Raw genomic sequence first — 25,397 nt, forward strand, 5'->3', positions numbered from 1 at the left:
TCTGACTAGTAATGTGCATGAAATACACACAAATTTTGTCTCAGTAAGAAAAAAGTTGCCTCTGACAGAAAGAAGTTTTCTCATAAAAAGGACAAAGCCTTGGCTTAAAGAAAAGCAGTTGTATTTTTTTTAATTGTAGAGATTTGTTCTATATTTTCTGTCAGTCTGGAAATGAAAGGTCAATCAAAAGATTTTTGCAATTGGAGGCAGCAGCACTCATTATCCTACAGACGAGCAGGCAGGTTAGGTTAGTACTTACATTGACCAGTTTATGTTTAAGTCTGAATTATTTCTATGTGATCCCTTGTTTTCACCCGGCTATTCCCATGCAATATCTGAAATTCTGTATAACTCTGCACAAATGACAGCAGTTTTTTTTCTGCCACCTCAGATCTGTGCAGTAATCAACAAAGACAACAAAATCTAGGCTTTCCAAGAACAACCTGGAAGTGCTCGAAAGATCAGTGGTGTCCTGAACTAATTTGTCTCAACCAGACACATAGAAAGGCCAAACCACTGCAATACAGATGTAAAGACGAGTATGACATGAAGTGCTGGCATATTGTATTATTCCTTGCAATTTTAACCCTTGCAAGGATAATTTGGTGATTGTTTATTGAAACTTAAAGAAATGCGGGCATAAAGTTAATTTTAAAAATTAGCTTTCATGTAGCTATATCTTTACTGAAGTGATTTTGAAAGATTTTGAGCTAGCTTGCCTTGAGGATTGGATAAATGTGCATGAACTTCATTTCAGACTCTTTTAATTTTCCCATCTTGCTACCTGGAAAACTTAGTGTCCAGAGGGTGGAAAGTGATACGTTTGTTCAGTCCTCACATTTTATTTCATGTACCATTCCTATTGAATTTGGAAGGGCTGTTGGTTCAGCAAGATGTCCTTTCTCCTATACCTGCTCTGTTCCACAGATAAAACCACGAAGCCCTAGATGTGCCACAGGCAATACGGTATTTGCTTTTCCCTGCATGCTGCGGGGTTTTCTCACATGTAAATTTGGTGAAAAGGTTTTCCTTAAGAAATTCATATCCTTAGACATGAACTTTGAAGTAGGATTTGGAAATTTGGCATAGCTGCTTTCATTTTAAAGTTCCACTCAAATTTCACAGCTACAGTGGACTTTAAAAGCAGTATACTCACTGTTTTTCAAACTTTCTGGCTTACAGCAACTGGCTAAATTTTGTAGTGGCAGTCATTAGACTGTTAACTGAAGTACCTTCTAGGCTGCCATCTGGGCCTGCAGTTTTATTTCCTTTATGCATAGATTTCTAACAAAAAGTCTTTTGTTTAGGACTGTAGTTTCCCTGAAATAGTAATTCTGCTTCTGAAACCTTTCCTGTGTATGGTTAACAGATCCATCAGCTGACCATAAGATCTCTGACACTGCATACCTAGATGTGTTCCTAGCACCACCTGCTCTTCTCCTTCTTGTCTTTGCTCCCACCCCAAATTTTTCTGATTTAACTGTTTGTCTGCTGTCACCGTAGCCCATGTCTGTGACATGATCTGAATTTACAGGAAGTTCAAAACAAGTTCCGTTTCACAGATTGGGATAAAGGTAGGATTAGTTGAACAGCTAACTGCACAAGTGAAGCCCTGATGGCTGGGGGAAGTAAAAGAACAAGAAAGAAATAACTGGAAGTTGGAGTGAATAGAGAAGTATTTAACTGTAGTCTGTAGCAATGAATTCTTGTGTGATCATGTGCTTAAGTGATATTGAATTACATCAACTGTTACGTTACTTTAATTAAAGTTACTTTCCAAACTTAGGTTCCTTAATTTTGCATTCAGAACGAACCCCTCAATTACAGATGTCTGATAGCATAAAGATTTGCTATTTGCACACTTCTGTTTGTATAAACTGTGGGAAGACAATTCTCATTTAAAGGTAGAGCCCACCTGCTCGTCCTGTCTTCCTGCAATTGCAGATTTTCCATGTGCCAACCTTTTATGTCTGGTTTTGGGCGAAAAGCTGTGGTGCTTACTCTGTATAGGTTTGTCAGTTTAGTAAAATGCTTATAGCCACATCAGGAATCCCTCATCTACCTCTGATCTCTTAGGCTGCTGTGAAATTTCTAGTACTGAAGGAATGGAAGTTACATATCCCACCAACACCCCAAATAAAGGGCAGTTCTCAAATTTTGGCATATTTCCCCAACTGCTACAAGTAGCAAGGTCCTTTGAGAAGGAAGAGGTAATTTAAGCTGAAAACTGGTGGGGCAATTTGAACAAAGGGGGAATGAATTGAAGGAACAGAATGCTGGGAGAGTCAAGTGCCAGGAAAGTTTTATCATGAAAAGAAGAGACAGGTGAGGGAAAGAATTGGATGTAGCCCTGGAGCTGGAGGAACTGGGGCTACTGAGAAGGGAAGCAGGATCTAGAGATAAGTGGGAAGACAAGAAAAAGCAGTCCACAGTCTGAGTACAGTTTCATCCTGTGGGTGAGTCAGTCTGACTTTAGCTTTGCTGCTGCGAGTTCCTCCTGTCTGGCCTGCTCGTGGCTGTTGGTTCCTTCCTTCTTCCCCCGCAGTGAGGTTTAGAAATCATCTCTGACTGTTCCCAGGGACCAGCCAATGGCAGTAAATTTGCAGTTCTCTGGGTTAGATAGGCAGTTGCTGTATTCATGCAATTCAGATTTTTATTTCCCTCAATTGGATGCTGGTATTTCTGAATTAATAGTGTAGGAAGATCCTGAACTTAATCCTAACATGTAGAAAAATTCCCAGATAAATCTAGGTTTAATACGTAACTAACTAGTGACAAGCACTGTGAGGCTCTGTACTTTGTTTAGTCATTGTAGTGGACCAAGTTGTAATGAAAGTGGAGTTGTGCAAGTAACTTATTGAATAGTTTTATTTCATTCTTAATGGCATTTCTCCAGAAGATGCCATCATGAATGGTACTACACATTTTGAAAAACTAAACCATTAAAAATTAAGCATTTTGGATGCCTGTATTAAATATTTAACTTAATCGATTTTTATAAAATTAAGCATGTTCTTATGTAGCATCTTATGCCAATGCAGGAAATGGAAGAAATGGAAGAAATAGTAACGTGAGGTCACTCACATAAATTAATAATTATTATTCACTTCAGTCCCATCTCTGACAGAGGTTTTGTAGTTCCCTTTTTTAAAGGGAGAGATGAGTTTGGAACTGACAAATTTTTAGAGTCGTAAAAGGGGCTGTGTCTGTGTTACCAAGCAGTGGGATATAATTGGATGAGATCTGTCATGTGCTAAGAACCTGGCATCCACCCTATACAGGTGATAAGGGTTTTATATCAAGCTGGTCCTCATCTGATTCTGTGGCTAAATTCCTGTCAGTGGTTGGAGCTTGTACAATGGACACCTGAAGCTCATTCTCTGATTTAGTTTTACTTAAAAGAAATCTGGTTCATGTAGTTGGAGACTCCTTTGTAATGTAAAGCAAAGCAAGGAAAATAGGGTTGTTTAGGAGATTGACTTCAAAAGTGCAGCCTGATTTGAATTAAATGCTAATATAGACATACCTAGACTGATGCAGATCTGGAAATTAACTAAAATTTTGTTTGGTAACAGAGCTTGTATATCTGATACATGGCAGCGGGATCAGGGAATGCAAGGAATGCTTACAGAAATTGTCAGTTACTAAGAATTTCATCAATTTGGGAGTTTGGAAGAAAACATCAGGAGGACATCAGTTCAAAAATAAACAAAAAAGGCCCAGACTGGCATTGTTCAGAAATGTCTTTACCCTTGTAAAGCAGCCTCTTTAAATAATACAAAAGTGGCCTTCATTTAAATTTGATACTAGGTACAAGGGGGTTGCAGATGCTGTAAAAACAGAAAACTCACCAACTTTTTCTGGTTTATAGTTGTTTCTTACGGAATCCAGCAGAGGACAAACTCAGGTTCTTTGGTTATAAAGAGGAAGAGATGGATATATTTTGCAGATTCTTTAAAGAAGCAAAAATAATCTCAATAAACATTTTTGCATGGAAGAATGTTTTTTCAGTTTTACCATGGAAGAAATAACAGTCAAGTGTCAGCCTGTCTGCTCAGTGGAGACAGTTGTCTTTAAGAACTCGTGCTATCTGATATTCAGGATGGTTTCAGGTTACCATTTTACACAAATTTATTATTTATTACCGAGACTATTAAACCTCAGTGTGTGAGGAACAGTGCTTGTAAATGGACATGGAGACAGAAGTATTCTGACCTTCTTGTTATGGTAAAGGTCTTTATTGGTAGTTAGGAAAAGAGAAGGAAAGTGGATGATGAGACTCCTCCTCTGCTGGACATCATGCAGGCACATGGCTTGTCTTCCCTAGTACTATTTGCCTTGGCATTCAAAAATAAGTCTTTACATCTATACACTTTAACAGCACAGCTGGATTACTGAAATCTAAGCCTTCATGTTACTTTCAAGGTCTTATGTCTGAAGTTGTAAAACTGAGATTTGTAAATGATAAAATTCTTGTGTCACCTTTTTGAAAGCTTTGGATGATGGAAAAATTCAAAAATTGTGACACTTATAAAATGGGAATAGCTGGCAATAGGTGATGCGTGCTCAAGATGGAATTGAAGTAATAAAGCTGGTAATCCTAATGTAGCTATCCACAATGCATTTGAAAACACTGAGACTTGACACAAGTCAGACTTGCGCACAGTTGTTGAAGAGTGCCGGGTAAGAGCCTGTGCTCTGCTTTCCTCTAATGCTTGGGCATATGTCAGCTCAGAAACACAAAAAAACCCAAAACCATCCTGTTGCCAGTACTTTCTTCCAAATTCGTGTTTTGCTGCTTCTCCCCAGGAGTAATTATGCCTGTGTGCAGCTACAATAAGCCTATTGATTATTTCTCAGTATATCACAGTTACTTCTGTGCTGGAATTAATGTGGTCACACCAGTGGATTTTTGTTGTGAAACTGCAGTCTTACAGATTCTCCAGTGCTTAATAAAGACTGGCTTGGGCATTGTTTGTGTTTTCCACTGGTGTCACTGCCAAAGTGTCCTTTCTCTTGTCTGCTCACCGTTTTTTAAACCCAAAGCAACAAAACAAACCCACCCATAAAAAGCTGGTAGCTGGAAGCTTGCAAATCTTGCTGGTATAGATCAGGTGAATCCAGGAGTTACTGAGAGAGAGCAGAAAGGCTTGTTCGCTGAAGATTTTTAACATCCTTCCTCCCTGACATCATCATTCATCTAAGACAACCCTGTATTTAAACAAAAAGTTGGAAATACCTTTCTTTTAACAATTATTTGAGTGAATAGATTAATGATATAATTAAATTAAATTAAAATGCTTTTTAGTGTCAGTATTTTACAAATATATTGCAATTGTTCAACTGTTACAAATGCAGAAGTCCAAAGTCTTTCCTAGCTAGGAGCAGCTCATAATAACAGATGGCTTCTGTAATGCCAGATACCAGTATCTGCAATGTACAGTTCACCTTATATGCTCTAAACTGTCAATACAATTTCTTCAGTTATCTCTTAAGTCAGTTTTTGTTCCTGTTTTACAGATTAGTAGAAATATGCATCTCCATAATATTACCTTTGAACTAATGAAGTGGAAGTACAGATGAAAACAGTCTGGAGGAAGCTTGAAGTACAGTACAGTTTCATTCAGTTTCCCAATTCTGAGGTAAGATTAATGCATGCAAAATTTTATTTCAAGTATTTCAGGCATAAAAAGCATGATAAGCAGCCACCCTATTTTTCTTGTAAAACTTCTGTATGCTAATGATAGTCTTTAATACTGTACTGAAAGTATGATCTACTCTCTGTCCATGTTTCACTTACAAAAAAAGATAAAACGGCAATTACTGAGACATTTGTTACAGAAAGATATGTTGGCAAAAAGTTACCACATGAGACAAATTTTATATGATACAGTCTGCAAGCAGAGCAACAAGTAGTATAGGTTTAACATACTTATATGCTACTTAAAAGCAGGGGACATGGGCTTGATTCTGAAAATCAGGGAGTTCACACTGGCACAAAACCAAGAACTAATTTTCCTCCTTTTGTCTTCTTGAAAAGGAGAGCAGATCATTTCTCCTCCAGTGAGAGAGACAGTTGAACAATAAATAACAGTTCCTGGATTGTTTATCAATAGAGGACTCTGCAGATGAGGCACTGTCTTGAAAGATCATTCTTTTTGTCTATCAGAAAGAACAGTTTCTATTCTCAGGCTTGTGAATACAAGCAAATTCCAAAATTGAGATTAAGTGTTTGGGGAACATGTGCATATTAATAGAAGACTGTGTACTTTAAGAGTTATTTGTAGCATTAAATAGCTTAACCTAGATGGTCTGCCATGGACACTAGAACCACACCAGCCATTTAGAAGAGCGATTGATGTGCTAACTTGAAAGGATAATCTCTGTTTGGTAAATCTCAGGGTTTTATAAGGTATGGGGTTGGTAGAGGGTAAAGAATGGGTCATCACAAACCAGTTCTTTCATCACTCTGACCTCTTTTCTCAATGATCCCACTCCCATTTAGAGCTGGTGCAGTATTTAGCGAAGTAGTGCTGTAATCTTTGTTAATGAAAAATCTCACTCCTTTCATATAAGAGATTTGAGGGAAGGGCAGTGCTTGGAGACGCCATGTATAGGTAAGTTCTCTGAATAAAAAGTACCAGTAAATGCTAATTGGTGTCTTTTGAGATACCATCTGTATTTCCCTCTTGAGTGTCTTTCAGAGCTATCCTGAATTGAAGTGAGGTAAAAAATGCATGGTTGCCCTGCTGTTATGCAGAAGGAAAGAGAGCAGAGGGATTTTTGGTGATACTTATTGTTTTGCTCATATGGCTGGGCAAAACCTTTCTGGTGTCAAGCATCAGGTTGTATAAGCATGTCGATACAGTTGGGTTGAAAACACTGGGTGCAATATGATTTTAAAGGGAAAAAGCAAAACAAACCCAAGACCATCACCCCCAAACCACCTTCCCAAGATGCTTCCCCCCACCCCACCCCCCCTTCTTGTCTACTTTCTTTTAAAAAGTAATAGTACTAGCAACAGTTGAGGGAAGGAGGTTATATTATGATTTCCCTGTATGTAAATAGCCTATCTGGCAAAAACAAAATGGCAACACCACTCCACCACAAAATCTCTGTACCTTGATACAGTGTGTCCTGGTTTTACTAGGTATTACAGGTTTCTAAGTCAACAAGCACACGAGCAGTAAGAAGGGAGCATATCAGATCCAAATAAAAATAAGTCCTTTTGCTAGTAATTTCTATTTCTGTGTATGTTTCACCTCCTGCTTTCAAACCTTTGTACTTGAATTTCAGTAGTCAGGCAACAAAGACAAAAGGAAAAAATAAGGTTATGAAGGCCAAAAGAGGGAAAAGCTATAAATACCTGTGGACAGAGCACATCGTCCCAGGTGTTGATCAGACATTTTACGCACTTCCCAAGTGAAAGATCTGTGGTATTGTATTTCATAGTCTGACCTCCTTTCAAGTGTATTTTTTTGAGCCCATTTATGACTTGACACCCACAAAACCCTGTGAAAGTGAGTGCTTTAGTTTTAAATGTTTGTTATATACAAAAGGGACATTTTGTTTGCATCTAGAACTGCTGTCTTACAACTTTTTTATTAGTTCCTAGTTGGTGGGCAGAGGGAAATTGTGATTATATATCTTTGGTTATCTCCGTGTTAAGGTTCAGGGAAGAGGATCACACAAATCTCTGACAGTTCTCAATACGGTTTGTTTTAATATTTCTGTAATACAGAATATCTCTTGTTATATGGCCCTTCATTGTCCTTTTGCTAGTACTACTCTGTTTTTTGAGGCAACATCTTACTTAGTAGGGTAAATGTCTTTTAATTGTAAGTGTGAATTTGTGCAAGTCTTTAGCATTTCTAGTGTGACGTAGGTGTTCTCTTTGGGGTATTAAAAACTGGGTTTGGATGATCTCCCTTCCCCCCCCAGATATGAAATATTCCCTTAGTTTGACTTGCCTGCTGCAAGGCATCAGCTAGGAGATTAAAGACCTGATTGACAGTTTAGGAATAAATTCCTACTTCTCAGCTTCTAGTTTCTGCAGAGTTGTCATCTTTCTGTCTTCTCCCATACTGGTGGTGGTAGAACCATCTTTTCTCATGAGTTTGTTCGTTCAGTAGCGAAGAACACATGCCAAAGTGTTTCAGAATGAAATCTGCCAGTGACAAGATGGAGTTCCTGCAATGGTTTTCTTGATTAATCATCAAGACTGCGTAAGAAGTCCGTTCAGTTAGGAAGCAGTTATTCTGTAAAGTTGGGTTAGCTGTCACTGAATTTGCTTTGCTAGGAGTTAATTCCATAACAAACAGGCTGAGCCACTTCAGGCTTAAACCACAAATGGGAAATGCAGGTCAGTGTGCTCAAAGCATTTTCCCGGAGTGCAGTAGCCATAAGTCAATGTCATCTTTTGAATCAGTTGATAAAAACAAGAAGTGCCAGTGATGCTACTTCAGAGCTGCTCTGTTCTTCAGTGTGCTATCACATGTTTTGCTGGTCTTTTGACCAATATCCTCCTCACGGTGCTTTCCTTACTTCCATTTGGCCTCATTTATCCTGGGTTGTTCCAGGCGTGTGACTCAGCATAAAACAAGAGCTGTCCCTATTGGACCAAGATTGTAAGGTTCAGGAAAGTCAAGTTAAGCTGTCCAAGTATGCCGTCATTCTACTGTTTTTATTTTGGCTATGTTCAGCTCAGAAGATCCTATTGAATGTGTAACAGATCACAAAGAAATCCAGACAAGTTTCTATGTAGTAAGAGGAGGCTGTATTTTGCATATTATCTGTGTATCCGATGAGGTGAACATTTGTTTCTGATCACACTATTTTAAAGCTGCCTTAAGAAGTCAGTGACGGACTAGGTTCCTCTGAACTAGGTTTAATAGTAAAGAATATTTTCTCCATAGTTTCCCAGGTAGTGATGTTATAAGTTTCATGAAATGTTAGATGAAATGTTTCTGAAGTGTTGTAGTTGATATGGAATTGCATGGCAATAAATCCAGGGATACAGTTAAAATGTAATTTAAAATCATAAACAGCTACTTGTTAACAAAAACCTAAGGTTGATTTAGATAAGGGTCCTTGTGTGATACCCTGTATCTTCATAAAAAAACTGTGTGATAGAAATTTGCTAGTTTTGTGATTTCTAATCCAGGTATAAAATATCCCTAAAAAAAAATAATGAAATGTGTACCATAGCCAAGTCTAGGTAAAGAAGGCATATTTTTTATCATCTCTTTAAAGTGTGTATGTTCTGCATTTACAACACAATACAGGAATTTCAGAATCTTGAGTAATAATTTGAATATTTTAAAACTTAAATATTCTGCTCTGAAACTTTTCTTTGTTAAAATATTTCTGATGAAAAGTAATGGTAAATAGATAACAATATTTGTGAATATTCATGAATTACTTCATCATCTGGTATGTAATTTACATGTTTTTCCAATTTTTGAAAACAGGGAAATCTGTTGTGCAATAGAATGGAAAATAATTTCTTGATGGTACAGGTTAATTTAAAAAAAAATCCCCTCCCCCCCCCCCCCTTTTTCCCATGTGCTTTGTCATGAACTGACTTGGTATAATAATGGCAGTAGTTATTTCCGATACTGTAATCGGAATATTGGGATGGTGTTTCTACATGTCTAGGGAAGAAAAGACATAAAACACTTGCTACTATGTGCAGGTACACAGAGTCTTAAAGTATAGACACCATTTAAAGTCTTAGGATGCTAATAATTTTGCTAGTTATACTTAGAAATAAGCCTAAGTTGCTTACAAAGTGAGAAAACAGAATAACAATATTCTGTTGTTACAATGGAATGGTTTGAAAAGAGTGAAAAAAAAACCCACCCCAAAACCCAACAACCAAACAGATGAGGTGGCTATATGCCAAAAGGTAGTAATAGTACAGTTGTATTTACTAATAATCCAAAGAGCAAGCTAACAGAAAAAAAAGGCAAGATCATAGAACTATAGAATAGAATCATGGAACAGTTTGGGTTGGAAGGGACCTTCAAAGCTCATCTAGTCCAACCCACTGCAGTGAGCAGGGACATTCTGAACTAGATAGGTTGCTCAGAACCACATCCAGCCTGGCCTTGAATGTCTCCAGCAATGGCACATCTTCCACCTCTTTGGGCAACCTGTTCCAGTATTTTACCACCCTCATTGTAAAGAATTTCTTCCTTGCATCCAGCCTGAATCTCCCCTCTTTCAGTTTAAGACCCCTCATCCTATCACAACAGTCCCTGCTAAGAAGTCTGTCCCCATCTTTCTTATAGGCCCCTTTTAAGAACTGAAAGGCTGCAATAAGGTCTCCCCAGAATCTTCTCCAGGCTGAACAACCCAGACTCTGTCAGACTTTCCTCACAGGAGAGATGTTCCATCCCTCTGGTCATTTTTGTGGCTCTCCTCTGGACCTGATCCAGCTGGTCCATATCCTTCCTGTACTGAGGACTCCAGAGCTGGATGCAGAGCTGCAGGTAGGGTCTCACCAGGGCAGAGTAGAGGGGCAGAATCACTTCCCTTGACCTGCTGATACTATAGCTTGGGAAAAATAAAGGCAGTAGCCACAGTTCTGGAATGACTGATGAAGCAAGGGTGATGAAGGCAAAAGGTACTTTAGTAGTATTTCAGTATGAATTTAGGATAAGGAAAATGTAACTCTAGGTGGGATGAGCTGTGATCAAATACTTGCTTTAAGGGAGGAAAGGAGTACCTTGTTGCTCTCTCCACTGGAACAAGGATTTTGGTGTTGACACAACAGACAGTTCTTTATTTAGTTACAGTAGTAAGGTAGATAGCTGTAGAAATATTAAAACACTAAAATAGATTATATATATGGAAAAGTAGACATTATTGTGACATTTTAGAAGCACAGTGACATACCTGTGTCTGGAAAGCTGTGACAGACTGTGTTATCTTAGTAAACAAAACCCCACTATCCATCCGTTCTCATGGACCCAGTTATTAGCACTTTCAGTGCATGTGTAAAGGTAATGAAATGGATGGTCCCCATCTTCTGCAACTCTGTGAATCCACAAATTGGAAAGACAACATATTTAGGACTAAGTACTTGGTTTACACAATCCTCTGAATTCTTACCTCAGTGAGAGGTAAGAATTGTCTGGTACAGTGTTTAGTATGTATTTAAAAGAATAATTACGTGGATGATCAAGTGCATAACTTGCATGGAAAAAAATGCATATTCCTGCATTTGTGCATGTTGTATATAATTTTTTTAAAACAGCAGCCTTGTGTTGCTAATTTTGTTAATATTAATTTCCTAGAAGCTGTGGCTTGCTTATGTTAATGAGGAAGTTTCTGTGCACCGGGTGTTGATTGTTTTGATACAGATAGGTCATCTTGCACTCAGGTTTTAAGTGTTTGCAGTTGAACAGTTATCTACACAAAATTTGAATCCGTTAGAGTAATGCTAGAGGGATCAGTTGTCCTACCCGTTAGAATTTCTGCAGTAAAGATGTGCAGAATGATGCCTAAAACGGTACACTTGACCACACTTCAGACAGTTTATTGTTGTTGTTCTGAGATTTAAAATGCCTGTTCTCATTCAGACATGTTTCTTCAAGTTGCTGGTATTTGCAAAACAATGATTTGTTTCAGTTGTCAGGTGAAGCATATGAAAAAAGTCTCTGTAAAACAGCGTGATCTTGGCTTTCAGTGGAATGAAAGTGATTAGGAGTCTGCCTGTAGAGAGGAAACTCCCTGAAATATTTGAGATGACAGTGTATGGGAAAAGAGATGTTTATACAGGTGTCTTGAAGTTCTGTGCATTTTAAATTGTCATAGGATTTTCAAATGAGCACTTGCAATCTACTCATTCCCCCCCCCCCCCCCCCCATAAATTGGTTGTTTGGCAGAATCCCCAATCTCTAAATTAATGAGACTTTTTAAATGGGAGTTATGGGGGGTTCTTTATCAGTCTTACAAAATCAGCATTAACAGTTCTGTTGCTCTTACTGTGTCCATACATCAGTAGGTGGTAACTTTTTCCCTCCCCTGCCTGTTACTTAGCCAGAGCCTGAGCAGTAGCTGAATCCTTTTGTGGACATAGAGTATCATGAAAAGAAAGCAAACTGTCACCACTCTTGTGATGGGGAAGGAAAGTTTAAAAAGCATCTGAAAAGATCTTTTGGAAGTCTTGAACCAGGGAGAGTAGCTTCTCCTGCTGTTGTTGGTCAGTTGTGTTCAATAGGAATTCAGAATCTAGTATGAATTGTATTGCATGCCTTAAAGCAAGTAAGTCTCCTAATTCCTAGGTATTGTGTATGTTACTTTTAGATGTGTTAATGAGTCTGAGAACTTTACAGCTAGTGAATTAGTAAGCCAGAAGAGGTGACTCGGGAAGCGGATGGATTTACTTTTTAAGACTTTATTTTTTATTTATTTATTTATTTATTCTTTTTAGCTTAAGGAATTGTTGAGACACCAGAGGAGATAGGTTTAACAATGATGGGGGATATGTTTGCAATTAAAAAATTGTGCCCAAATTATTCCTTTGTAGTGGAGTATGGGTGGTTTGTCAGGCACCACAAGGGTCAAAGAGAAAAAGTAGGAAAGCATGTGAAGTGCTTTGGGAAAGATGGGAAAGACACTACTAATCAAACTGAGTGTTTTATCTCATTGAGCTTTCTAGTCATGCTTCCTGTGTGTATGGTTTTGAATTTTGTGTGGAAAAAAAAAAACCAACAGTATTACTTTAGCACTTAATGCAGGGAAATAAGGGACTATAACTGTTGAAGTATAAACGTTACCTTTGAACTCTACTTATTGAAAGATTACTCTGTTTGGATTTAGAAATGTCTTTGAAGTTATATTTGATGAAAGTACATTGTTTATACTTTAAAGAAGTATTTTGTGTGCATGCCATGTTGTTTCTGTAGTCATTTAACCAAGTGGATCTACAATGTACTTGAAGTTTAACTTTGGTTTGCGTTAAAGTGTATTGTCATCTCAGCAAAATTTGCAGAATACTAACAGGGTAAGGTAAGCTCAGACGCATACATCTGGAGACCTAGAGATGTCTTCCACAACAGTAATGCCTTCTGACATTTCTCACAATTAAAAATTAAGTATTGCAGATGAAGGTAGAATCTGAACACAGCATAGAATTAATTTTAGATTATTTGTACTGTGGAAGCATTTTCTTATTATAGCTATCTGATTTAATAATAAGTATTTGTGAAATAACTGTGTGTGAGCATGTTGTGCTTTATATGTAAGCGTTTATAGTTCTATGATAACTGAGAATAACCAAATACTTTGTAGGTTCCATGTGAGATACTGAATGTTGTAATTACAAGATACTTCCGTTCAGATGGATTTGGTTTTTTTTGTTTTGCCTTTTTTCTTTTCTGCTTGGAATTACGGAAACTTTGTTAACCTACTTACAGGTGTTGGGGTTCTTGCAAGCTTTGGAGGTCACTAGTGAGACAGCTTGTGAGGTTACTACCCCCAGTTGTCCACCTTGCTCATTTGCTGAAGGTCAGTGCCTCTGTGGCAGTATCAAGCAAATGGCAGCTCATCAGCCACAGCTGCTCAGAGCACAGCATATTAATTTAAACTGCCAATGATTCTGGTTTAGGCTATGCTAGACCTGCCACCGACAGTACTTGCTCTCTTCTTCTGCCCTTGCTGTGGAGGTGGTAACCTCCTAGTGTTTCGTGGCTGGAGTTTGTAACTTTGTAAAAATACCCTAATGAGAGTTTCTAGTCTGAGTGTCAAGGCACGCAGATGACAGATGTTAGCTGATTATATGTGTAATTCAAAAGAGTTGTAAGAGAGGTGGAAAAGGGTGCATTTCAGCCATTTAATGTGAGAAGGGCAATATAACATGAAAAGCAAATTAATACTTAAATGTAATTTGCAACGTATATATCTAAAATTTTGTTTCTGTACTAAGAACACTTCAAAGAACTACCCTGCCACATCGATGTTTTATGGGAGCATAAAGCAGCAGCATCTACTACTTATTTTATTTGGCCTATTCAGCTATTAAAAGGCCTCTATTAGGACTGATAGAGGAGACTGCTCCTTTGAGAATATCTGTGTGTTATTTACAGTGATTTGTAACAACTGCTAGACAGTTTCTTGTATCAGCACAGTATGGTGTTTCTGTGGGCATGGCAGGCAGGTGAGGAAAATGAGGGTTAAGGCTTACTTTGCCAAGCAGCGTTTTGCATTAGCAAATCATGATTATGTTGAACTTGACACCTGTCTCTGCTGTTCGTATGTATTGAGCAAATACTGCTAAAGAAGTACTTTTGTCTTGCCCATTGCAATGAGGAGTCCTGAATTTGGTGATACAAAAATTACGTGGCTTGCTTAGGAGGTAACATTTGAAAGTGTGTTTTTATCTTGCTGGCAAAATAATGTCTGAATTAATTTGGACAGCAGTTATCTTACAGGTAGTGGAACAGAAAAATATGTCCATGTTGAGAGTGTTAAGTGTTTTGAGGGCAAGTGGTTTGCTTTGTGCGAAATGCTCTTCTGTTGACCTTTAAGACTAGATTGCATGTAACTTGCTTCACAAGGAGCACCATAGTGTCTTGGTTAGATACCAGGGAGAAAGGATTTGCAGTTGTGTAAGTAGGCAGCAGCAATTCCTGTGTTTAAGGCATCGCTGCTAGCAGTTTTGGAGGGGATTGGTTCGTATTTTTGGCTGAGAGTTGCGCTGATAAGTAATGCTTTCTGTCCTCAATAATTTGAAACTTGTCTTCCAGGGGTAAATAAAAAAAAGGGAAGGGGGAAGGAGGTGTTATGGTCTCTTTTTTTTGTTACTCTTTCATAGAACATATTATCTGCCTTGTTTGGAAAGTGGTTTAGTTTTTGGTTTTTAATAACTAAAGGTATAGCCACAACTGGAGTGTAAGGAGCGAGGGCTCTATTAACAGCATTATCAAGTTGACTCTTTTGACCTTGGTAATTACTAATCTAAGCAATCGGGTATTTTTTGAGCCTTGTCAGACTGGCTTGTTTAGATTTTATTTATTTTATTGGTTTCTACAAGTCTTGAATAAGAAGAGGACTTAAAGAGAAAATCTGAGGAAAAGAAAACCCAATCCCATGTTTATTCTTAAGAGGTAGAGGTCTTCTAGAGGGGAGCTGGCTTGCAGAGGGGGAAAACAGTATTCTTATGCTAATCCACGCTCTGGATAAGGAGCAAAGCAGCCGTGCAAACAATGGAAGTGGAGCCAGAAAGTCTGCTCTGCAGTCTAGCACGCCTTGAAAAGCATGTCAGGCAGGGCGCCTAGGGCAGCGCAGGGGAGGGACCGAGCAGAGGGGAGGGAGAGCTCTGCTCAGCTTACTTCATGGAGCTGGCAGCTAGCCGTACGACTTGGGAAAATCTTACTACCTAGAAAACAAGAATTAAGGGTGGAAGTGAGGGGAAGAGGGAGATAAGTACTTATAGCCTGTTTATTCTTTATGTTAAAAATAGCAGCTCCCCCAAACTCCATTGAATTCTCTCAGCCTTGTTGCTATTTTCTTTGTACTAAAATTGAAATTCAAGTGATGTGTTGTTTTGTTTTTTTTTTAAATAGTAGCCAGTTTTTCTAAACAGTGTTCTGCGTGAGGGATGTAGATTTTAGCAACGTGCCCCTACTCAGAAATTAGCTTACGCTAACCTCATGTGGGCAAAACGTTTCTGCTGGAAAGTGTGCTGGAGCTGGAGCTGCAGACTGGCCTAAGGATGGCACTGGGGGCTTTGGGGTTTCTCTTCCTTGCTGCTTCTCTTGTCAGGGAAACCAATGTCAGTGACATCAGGGAAAAAGCATGGGCATGTATAGCATGCTTTGTTATTGATTAAATTCAGTAACCAGTAAGGACAGGCTGTTTCACTTAGGCACCATGAAATGAAAATTACTCTTTAATCACCAAACAAAACCCCAGTTTCTGGAGACCTCTACGTGAGCCCCAGAATTTGCATAATCACCTTCACTTTGGAGGCAAAAAGTAGTTGTGAATTTTTCTAGATTGGGCAGAGGTTATAGGTGTAACAGAAACATGGGATCTATGTATAATAAAAACTTACCCTGACAGTTTTTTGTTCTGGGGGTGTTTTTTATATAGTTTAATGAACAGTTGTCCTTAAATTATGGAAAAAAAATACTACAAGGTTCTGAAAGTATTCATTAGTTGTCTTTATAGTGCTGAAAGGGATGTTGAACTTTAGAAATCCTTCTTGTGGAAGCATTTGCACTTTTAAAGGCTCTGGCCCTGATTTTGGGGTCCATTGTTCACATTTTAAGAAGTGCGCAAATGCATATTCAGGTTTGAGGCCCAGCTTTTTCCTTTCCTCAGCCTAGGCATGTTGTTTATATAAAATAATTGTAATTCAAAGCCAAAATGTGTGGTAGGTCTTGTAAGTGGTATAGTATGACCATAATATTTTCAATAGTGTTGTGTGATATTTGTAACAATTAAAATAACTTTTTCCTCTTGTTGCTTTTGTTCAGTGGACAAAAGGCATTCTTTGATATTTTGAGAACAAAATTTAAAAGGTTTAAGTCACATTCCCAGTTTGGATTTGCTAGATGTAGAGATGGAATGTATTCCATGTGGAGACTTTCCTACTTGTTCATGTTGACTGGTATGACAGTAAGGAACTAGGAAAAATGATGAAGAGATAATAAAAACATCTAAGAGCGATAGCTTCTGGGTAGAACAGCAGAAGTTGATGTCATTTATGGGAGAAGGAGCATGGGTGTCTGTTTGCCAATTGTCTTAAGGGCAGAAGCTCTCAGCCAGATAATCACTAATGTGATGGAGGTGAAAGGGGGAAATTTTTATTCAAGATGAATAAAAATTGTGTAATGAAATCCTATTTCAGTATGCTCAAATAAGAGAATGTGTCATGTTTTTAATACAGTAGGATATGTCTGAATACCTGATGGCACTGGAAAAACAGCTTTGCTTAATTTCATTACTGTTAATATAATGGCAGAAACTTTATAGCAGTTACTTAATTGGAATTCCAGAGTAACAGTTAAGATGGGCATTCAGGAGTCCAGTGAGTGGCATCCCCAATTACCTAATTGTGCTGGGCATGGTAAAAAGCAGCTAGGCTTTAATTTCTTCATGGTTAGCAACTTTGTTTATGAAACAGACAAATATATCATAATTTAGTAGTTTGGCTCCTAAATTCTGACCTAAGGTACACATATTTGATATTTACAGGCAGTGTGAAATTTGCCTTTCATAAGATTTCTGTTAGAGTATCTAAGGTGCATTTTGATGGCTTTTCCAGCTGCTCAAAAATAGGAACTCCTAAGACTGTGAACTCTCTTGCTGCAGAAAGCAGTTAGGAGCCCATGTTTTCTGAATGAACAAAGCTGCTCTTGCAGTACATGTGTTAGAAACACATGGATACAAATGTCCCACAAATAGAACTCTGTTTCTTTTTTTTTTGTTTCAGTCTTTTGAGAAGTATATAGAGCACACACGTGTGCGCTTCATTTAACATTTCAGATTTTGTAACAATTGTCAGAGGGAGAAAGACTGTTGAAATAATTCACACAATCTTTTGGCTTTAAAATTTATGCAGTCACTAGTAGTTTTAATTAACTCTAATAAAATTTGCAGTTTAATGGTATTATGTTTGTGAGTTTGCACAGATTAGTGCCTAAACAAGTAGGACCTTATTTGAAGTAGATTTTGTTGTTGGCTGTGCAGCTAACAAGCTTGCAATAGCCAGCAGTCTTTTCCATCAACTGTATGATTTCTGCATAGATTTTGGTCATGGATTGACCTTTGTTTTTAACTTCACATATTTGACATCACTTTAGCACAGCTAGTTTGGCTGTTTCAATATGGCACTTTTCCACAATTTGTGCAAGCATGGCTTGCCATAAACTAATAGAAACACATTTTGAAAGTAGGCTTGTATGAGTATTTGGGAACATCACACAATACAGAATCTGAAACTTTTCTTTAAACTTACTTTCTTATTATGGAACTGGTTAAATTTGACTATTTTAACTTCAAACAAGCTCAGGTAACCTATAGCTCTCCTTGTGTTATGAATAACAAAATGGAGTTTTGAGGGCTCTTCTGGATCAGAGTCTGCTCCCATCCTGTCATCTTGCAGCTACATGAGATAGTAGGTTTTGTAAACTAAAGACTGAGTAAGTTTTTGGACACTTTTTAGTTAAAAAATCTGCCCTAGAACTTGCTAACCAGTGGTTAGGAATGGTTTTCTCATTTCTGATCTAAATAAATCGTAATGTCTAATCCATAACTAGTGTTGTTGAACCAGTAATTTTATTTAGCTTGAACAGTTCTCTGTCTTTCCTTGTGTTTATTCCTATTTACATTTTCAAAGAGTAGTAATTTCCTTGCCAGCTTTCACTGTATTAGTCTTTTTTTGTCTTCTTTCATAGGGTTTCCCTTCTCCAGATAGTATTATTGGTTGTGCTAGGCATACGTTGAATTTATCAGTCATCTTGTCTCTGTGCTGTTCATGCTTTACCATTTCCCCTTGGAAATTTCCCTAGGAAATCCTAGAGTTGTGTTAGCCTCCTCTTTCTTCCGGCAGCATCACATGGATGTGCCTGATGTTCTGTAATTGATTAGTGTACTTGAGTCCTTGGATGTGGCTGTGTCCTGTGCATGAACCCCTAGTCTATGTGAAGCAAAAATTCCTGAGAGTTTTCAATATGCATAACTTTCACAATTTCATGCTGTTCTGTTTCATTCCATTTCTGTTACTTCAGTTCTTAATGTGATCCAAGTCTTCCTGCATAAAAACAATAGTCAGCTGAGCTGGAAATTCATGATTGTCGGCAAGGTTTATCAGAGTTCTACTTTTGTGCTTAGTTTACTAATGAAAAGGGTAAGTATCCTTAAATTGAACTGATTCAACAATGTCATTTGAACTACACTGGTAATCTGTTCTTGCAACTAGTTGTCTTCTGCTCTGTAGTAAATTCTTTAGTGTTCTTACAATCCCTCTTTTCTTAATCCAAATTAATAACTTTCTTTGTGGTAACATACCAGGGTTTTCTTAAACTCTAATAGAAAAGTTGTTGTTGTGTACTGCCTTAGAGACAGTCCAATTTATCTCTGGTATTTTCTTCTACCTCAAAGATAATATTCAAAACTACACATGTGATTGAGGTAGTATGCTTGTAGTTACCTATGTCGCTTCTTGGCCTGTTGCACATAGCAGCAGCTTTTAATATATTTAAGTTTTGCTTAGGCAAATACATTTCCTTGGTCTTGCATATACTGGTGCAAATGTTTTAAAACATCTTTTCTGTTGAAATGGATTTAAAGTTCTAATTCTTGTGAAGTCAGATATTGAATTTTCTTTTGTGTGTGTGTGTGTGTGTGTGTGTGTGTGTGCGTGCGTGCGTGTGTGTTCCTCTTTTACAATACTGTCTTTGTTACATTCAACACCATCATTCTTTATTGAAATTTGGGACAGTGCAGCTCATTTGGTTTAGGGATCATGCTGTTAAAAGTATTACAGAGCCACATCTAAAGAACAGTTACCACTGAATTCCCTGATTTTAGAGTTGTTTTGGATCATATGGCAAATCTTTCACACTTTAGCTTCATATATTTGGAGTCATATGGAGCATACTGTTAAACTGCTGTGAATTCACTGTCTGAATTCAAGTTTAGAAAATTGAGTTCAAGTTTATGAAAAAATACACATGGCTTTAATAACAAAAGCATTTTCTTCAATAAACTATTTTAGGAAGGATAATAAATCACAGTGTAGACAAATTGAGTGTTGTGATTAAGGAGTAAAATACTTTTTAACAGATTGTAGTTGAACGCTTCTTTTTGGCTACAATAAATAAAAGCGTGAGGACTTGGAAATCAACTGATTGACTTGCAGGTTTGAATTCATCATCACTCTGTTGGCAGAGTAGCATTTCAGGTGTTAATTTGTGATTGAACACATTTGAAGTAGTCATTTAGTTGTGTCATTAGTCTATTCATCTGATATAAGTATGCAAAGCTGAAGTAAAAATTCTTTGAAGATAGGGCAAAAGGACTGTAGAATATAAGCCAGACTTAACTCCTACCCTGAAACAGGGTAACAAACTTAGGGGTTGAAACTTACTGAATATTAAAATCTATTTCTGTTTGTTGCTTTGTAAAAATTACATCAGTTGCAAATGGCATTCATAGTATAATTCTACAGGATGCGTAAGACAATTTTATTGTACAAATTTTGAAACTTTCTGCATGTGCAAAAAGCCAAATGTAGTTTATAAAAGGAATTCATACAGATTTCTCAGCTAACATTAGGGACTGTAGTGTGACAGGACAAGGGGTAAGGTTAAAACTTAAACAGGGGAAGTTTAAATTGGCTGTAAGGAAGAAGTTCTTTACTGTAAGGGTGGTGAGGCACTGGAATGGGTTGCTCAAGGAAGCTGTCAATGCTCCATCCCTGGCAGTGTTCAAGGCCAGGTTGGACAGAGCCTTGGGTGGCATGGTTTAGTGTAAGGTGTCCCTGCTCATGGCAGGGGGGTTAGAACTTGATGGTCTTAAGGTCCTTTCCAGCCTATGATTCCAATTCTGTGATTCCACCTGTTGATATCAGGCAGGTTTTGGAGAAATTCCAGCTGTTGTTCACTTTAGATTATGTGCCTTAGCAGGGCTGCCAGTATTATTCTTCAAGGGGAATCCAGAAATGGCTTGGAAAAGGTATCACTGTGGCCTCTTTGGTTTTGTCAAATGTTAATTTTTGTTGTTTTACTTTTGTTTTTAGTGAAATACCCTCTTATATGAAGGTTGTAACTACATTGATTTGAGGTGTGGTTTTTGTTAGAAGCACTAAAACAACTAGTCTGGGGTTTTTAAACTCTTCTTTAAAGCTGTTAAACTCCATAGCCAGATTGGAATGTCAGGTGATTTCAAGAACAAAATGTTTTCAAGCTGTTCCCATTTCTGCGAAAGAACAACACAGGCTATTTGAGAACTGATTGTCTTAGGGTTTTTTTTCTTGTTTAAGTTTCTGAGCTAAACAAGAAGCAGAGTTCAAAGGATGGGTAAAAAGAAAAGCCTGAAATATCTTCTGATAGCTGTGGCAGAAAAAGTGACTTTTACTGTGGGGTCTGAAAAAAACTGCCTCACCTCATCCACATCATGTATTTGACACAGCTGTCTTGCCTTGTGCAGAGTAGAATAGGTCATGTGTCACACCACAGTTCACATAGTTCATGTTGGGACATTTTATTGTAAATCGCTAGTTTTCAGTCAGTGGCTTAAGCTCACCTGTGCAGTAGTGAAATATTACCGTTAGAGCTGTGGGTGCAGCAAGGGTGATCAGTGCTTGTCTTTCCCAAGCCTTGCAGACTTACCTAGCTAAGGGCAAACTTGACACTGACAGTAGCAGCAACAGAAAGATAACGCAAGTAATAGTATTAAGGCTTCATATCTGCATTTCAGGGAAAGAGAAGGTAATTGCAGCCCTACTGAGTTTCACTTTTCATTTTTGAGGTATTTTAAATGCTGATAAGCATTCTCAAATTATGACGATTTTAAAATGAGGATTATAGCAGAATATGTTCTCAGTGTCATATGTTTTATATACATTCTTACACATATTTACATTTTAATACATAGATATGTGAAAAGTTAAATACTAATGAAAATTTAGGTGCAAAGTGGAGATTGTTGTCATCTTGAATAGGCTTGGACAAAATTTTTCATAACTAACTTGGATGGTCATACTAAAGAAAAATCACCATGAAATTGGAAGTGAGTAGTATGAAAATATTTTCTTTCCCATTTCTTACTGATATTTTTTAATAACGTATGATGCAGTACAGTGGTAAATGAACATCACACATTAAGTTCCTGTGCCAGTGTGCCTCCCACCTTATTAAATGGAGGAGCAAAATAACCTATTTTCTGAAAGTAAAACACTGTTAAAATGTGAAAGAGTGGAAATTTGAGATACTGAAACTCGCATGAGGACAGACAGAGTATTTTTAAAACATACTTTAAACAGACTATTAGTGTTTTTTGGTTTTTGTGTTTTTTGGTTTTTTTTGTTTGTTGTTTTTTGTTTGGTTGGCTTTTTGTTGGGTTTTTTTTCCCTGGATGGACTGCAACAATAATACTGTAAATAAAGTCTTTGTTGGTTTACTATCACAGTATGTTAGAGATTGGAAGGGACCTCTGTGTACAAGCTGTTAGCATTTTTTGTCTGCCATGTGTTTTATTGAGACTGAAGTTCATTGCAGTTGAAACACAGAACGAAGCAATAATACTTACAAACTTGTGTTGTTGGCCTGATGTTTTTGTAGCTAGAAGGACCCTCCCTGTCATGTGTCAGAATTGGTCCTGCTACTTGTGATAAGGAAACACTAAGAAGAGTGAATATTTTGGTTACCACGTGGCTTTACCTCTGCCTCTGCAGGAAGCTTATTTTGAAGTTCGTAGTGGTTAGCCCGTCTGCAGAGCGGGTCGTTCGTTCCGAGTCCATCCCAGCAGTAATCATGGCAGAGCCCGGGCGGCTGCGGCGTTCAGGGAGCATCGCCCGCGTCCGTGAGGCGCCCAGCCCGCAGCTCGCCCCGGCTTCCTCTAGCGCGGAGGCGCTTTGTCGCTTCATTAGGGAGAAGTCAGAGACGTGTGAAAAGTAGGGCAGGGGTCGGGGCGGCCTGCCCCGGCCCCGCTGAAATTGAAAGTGACGGACACCTCCCGGCTCGGCCGCTAATTTGCCTCCATGTTAAATGCCTCTGAAGACTAATTAAAATGAAAAGTTCTTGGGTCTCACCGACAGACAGATTGAGTTATTGATGCTGGAAGCGGCCACCAAGAGTAATTGCAGCCCATCCCCGAGCGAACGCCAGTTTTGGCATTCATGAGCAGCGCCAGGCTGACAGGGGTCAGGGGGGTCAAGCCCACCGAAACAAGAGGCCGAGGAAAGGCAAAATAAGTCCTCTGTTCGTCTTTGTGCAACGTCGCTTTTGTTGCAATTAACTATTTAGGTGTTCGAGCTCCTTTTTAGTCCTCTGAGGCCCAATTACGCTTCCCTTGCAAATCGCTGTAGAAAGTTCGTTAAGCAGAATGTGACCACAACTACAAAAGTCTGAAAAAATAACTTATTACTCAGTGTGGCTGTTGTAGCTCTGTGTTATCCATTGGATGTGTAGAACTGCATTTGATTTTGGGAGAAAATGGCATGTGCATATAGTAGCATAATTTTTCAGGAGGGATTAATTGGCACAAAATTTGGGAATCTAGAAGGATATAGGGATTCTGATTTGGAATTATCAGAGATAAATAGTAAATGTTCATTGTTGTGAACTAAGCTTACTGTATTTTCTCTATATATAACATAGTAGTCCCCAGGAAGATGGACCGGAATATAGTTTATGTTAAGTGAGAAATTAATTTTGTCATTCAACTGTTAAATGAGATTGTGTTTTGGGGGTTTGTTATTTTAAGACGTAGTACTATTCTAGAAAACAAAAGTAACATTGTGAGTATGTTAGGCAAATAAACTACTTCGATACAAATTGATCTTTTTTGCTTGACAGGCTGGGGGGGTTTATTGCAGTAAAGCTCTGCAAGTATTTTTCAACTGGTGGCTCAAGATGGTGTTGCTTTTATCACTGCAATATTACGGGAAGTCACCACTGAGTTTAATTTTTAAGAAAAATATAAGTATAAATTTTAGTTGCTGTAAATAGAACAGTTTTCAAACAGATTTACGTGCTAATCTGTCGAATACTTCCTATCATAGCTGTATGTGAATCTAAAATATATGGCTGGCCTAGTCAGCTACTATACCTAATATTTTTGGTAGGAATATAGAAACATTCATATCGGTTGTTACTAAAACGTGTATTTCAGACTAACCCTGCAATTCAGTTGGATGATAAATATGGCTGATGTTTTCAATTACTAATCTTAATGAACATATGCTTTTAAAATTATTTTTTGCATCCACATGGTTATGATAATGAAAACTCTTGAGGTTGGTTGGTTTTGTTCATTATAGAAATGCAGGGAGTTTCTTGACATTTTGTTTTACCTTTCAGGAAACGAAGTTGGAAAAGTTACAAAAGCATCTTTCCAGTCAAGCACCAAATCTTGTATTAGGCTTCACCGAACAGGCTAAGCTTAACATTTGTCAAGCAGAAGGACCAGTTGCCTTGCACAGGAAGGATTAAAAGTGAACAATGACTCAATTGAGAGTTTATGAGCGATTGCTTGGAGCCTATCTCCTGATCATTCTCTGTGTTCAAGGTAAATATGTACTGTTTGAAATAAGTTTATTTTTTTTGTTCTGTAGCGCACTTGTGTGTATAATGGTTTGGGGGGGGGGGTGGATGGTTGGGGTTTTGGTTGGTTTTAAGTTTTTTCTGTTTTGTCTGGGTTTTTTTCTAAATTGTAATGTGCAGTTCTCCATGACTTCTGATGTTCCCAGCAGTCAAGAGATTGTGTGGTCTAACTAACCTAAATAAACTTGTTATGCTTACTCAGTGGGCCAAGGTTAGTGCATGGGATGTTCACAATTGCCTGGGTTTCAGTTACAGGAGGTACTCGTTTGTATGTCTGTCTTTCCAGCCACCAGTTATCAAAACCTTCTGGAAGTCCAGTCATAATTAGAACTTTAACTCCTCTGTCAAATTGAGTTGAATTAAAAAGTGTTGGGAATCAACCAGTGTGACTGACTCATGGTATACCAGGAACTAAAGCTTGAATGTCAAGATTATAACTTGTGGGGGGAAAAATACATTTTTATTAGTATTTCTTTACTACTTACTAGCAACTGTACATTGCAGAATTCTGCAGATTCTGTAATTGAATGCAGTTCAGAGAAGTGTCACTACAGCAAAATGGTATCTAAACTGTTAGTGGTATTGCAGTCTCATGTTTGGGACGGGAACAGGAGTGCTCTGCCTGTCCATCAAACATGTACGTCCATAGTTGGCCCCTGTGTAAGACTTCTTGTTCTCCCAGCTGTGCATCTTGAACATGTTTGAGTACACAGAACTTCCCATGTTTCAGGGGAAATAAACAGTTTGGTACTGCCATTTTAATACTTGAATATAAAGGTTTTATATTCTTTTTCCATACTTACATCAATTTTTGCTTAATGCTTGATTTTATTTTGAGCTCTTCTTTGAGCTTTTTACTTTCAAGAATAACAACTCAATACACCCATTAAATTGGCAGAGGAAGAAGCCTAGTAAGTACTGAGTGACAATCTCTCTGTTCTTTTTCTGTTGTGTACCTACAATTAAAGGATTAAAGGATTTGGCGGAGCTGTCTTTATCGGGACTATGCCTGATACATACCTTGACAAATGATTTTAAGAGCAGACTTGCATCACATATATAATGGACCTGCCCTTTCCAAGCCACTTGATCCTGCCTCTTTCCATGTGCTGGTAC

The 25,397-nt window shown here is 38.0% G+C and overlaps 1 protein-coding gene across 1 annotated transcript in view; it reads left to right on the forward strand.

Annotated features, from left to right (window-relative positions):
• The first annotated feature begins 5,520 nt into the window (after positions 1 to 5,520).
• BMPR1A (bone morphogenetic protein receptor type 1A) overlaps positions 5,521 to 25,397 on the forward strand; it is a 42,107-nt gene continuing 22,230 nt past the window's right edge. The window contains exons 1-2 of the mRNA XM_061373729.1: positions 5,521 to 5,642; positions 24,039 to 24,246. Of these exons, the coding sequence (XP_061229713.1) occupies positions 24,180 to 24,246 (67 nt within the window). The 5' untranslated portion in view covers positions 5,521 to 5,642; positions 24,039 to 24,179. The remainder of the gene's footprint in view (positions 5,643 to 24,038; positions 24,247 to 25,397) is intronic.

Source organism: Neopsephotus bourkii, unplaced genomic scaffold (assembly GCF_033783945.1).
Source record: "Neopsephotus bourkii isolate Nb327-2 ecotype Australia unplaced genomic scaffold, CSIRO-AGI_Nbou_v1 NB_1634, whole genome shotgun sequence".
Taxonomy (NCBI): Eukaryota; Metazoa; Chordata; class Aves; order Psittaciformes; family Psittacidae; genus Neopsephotus; species Neopsephotus bourkii.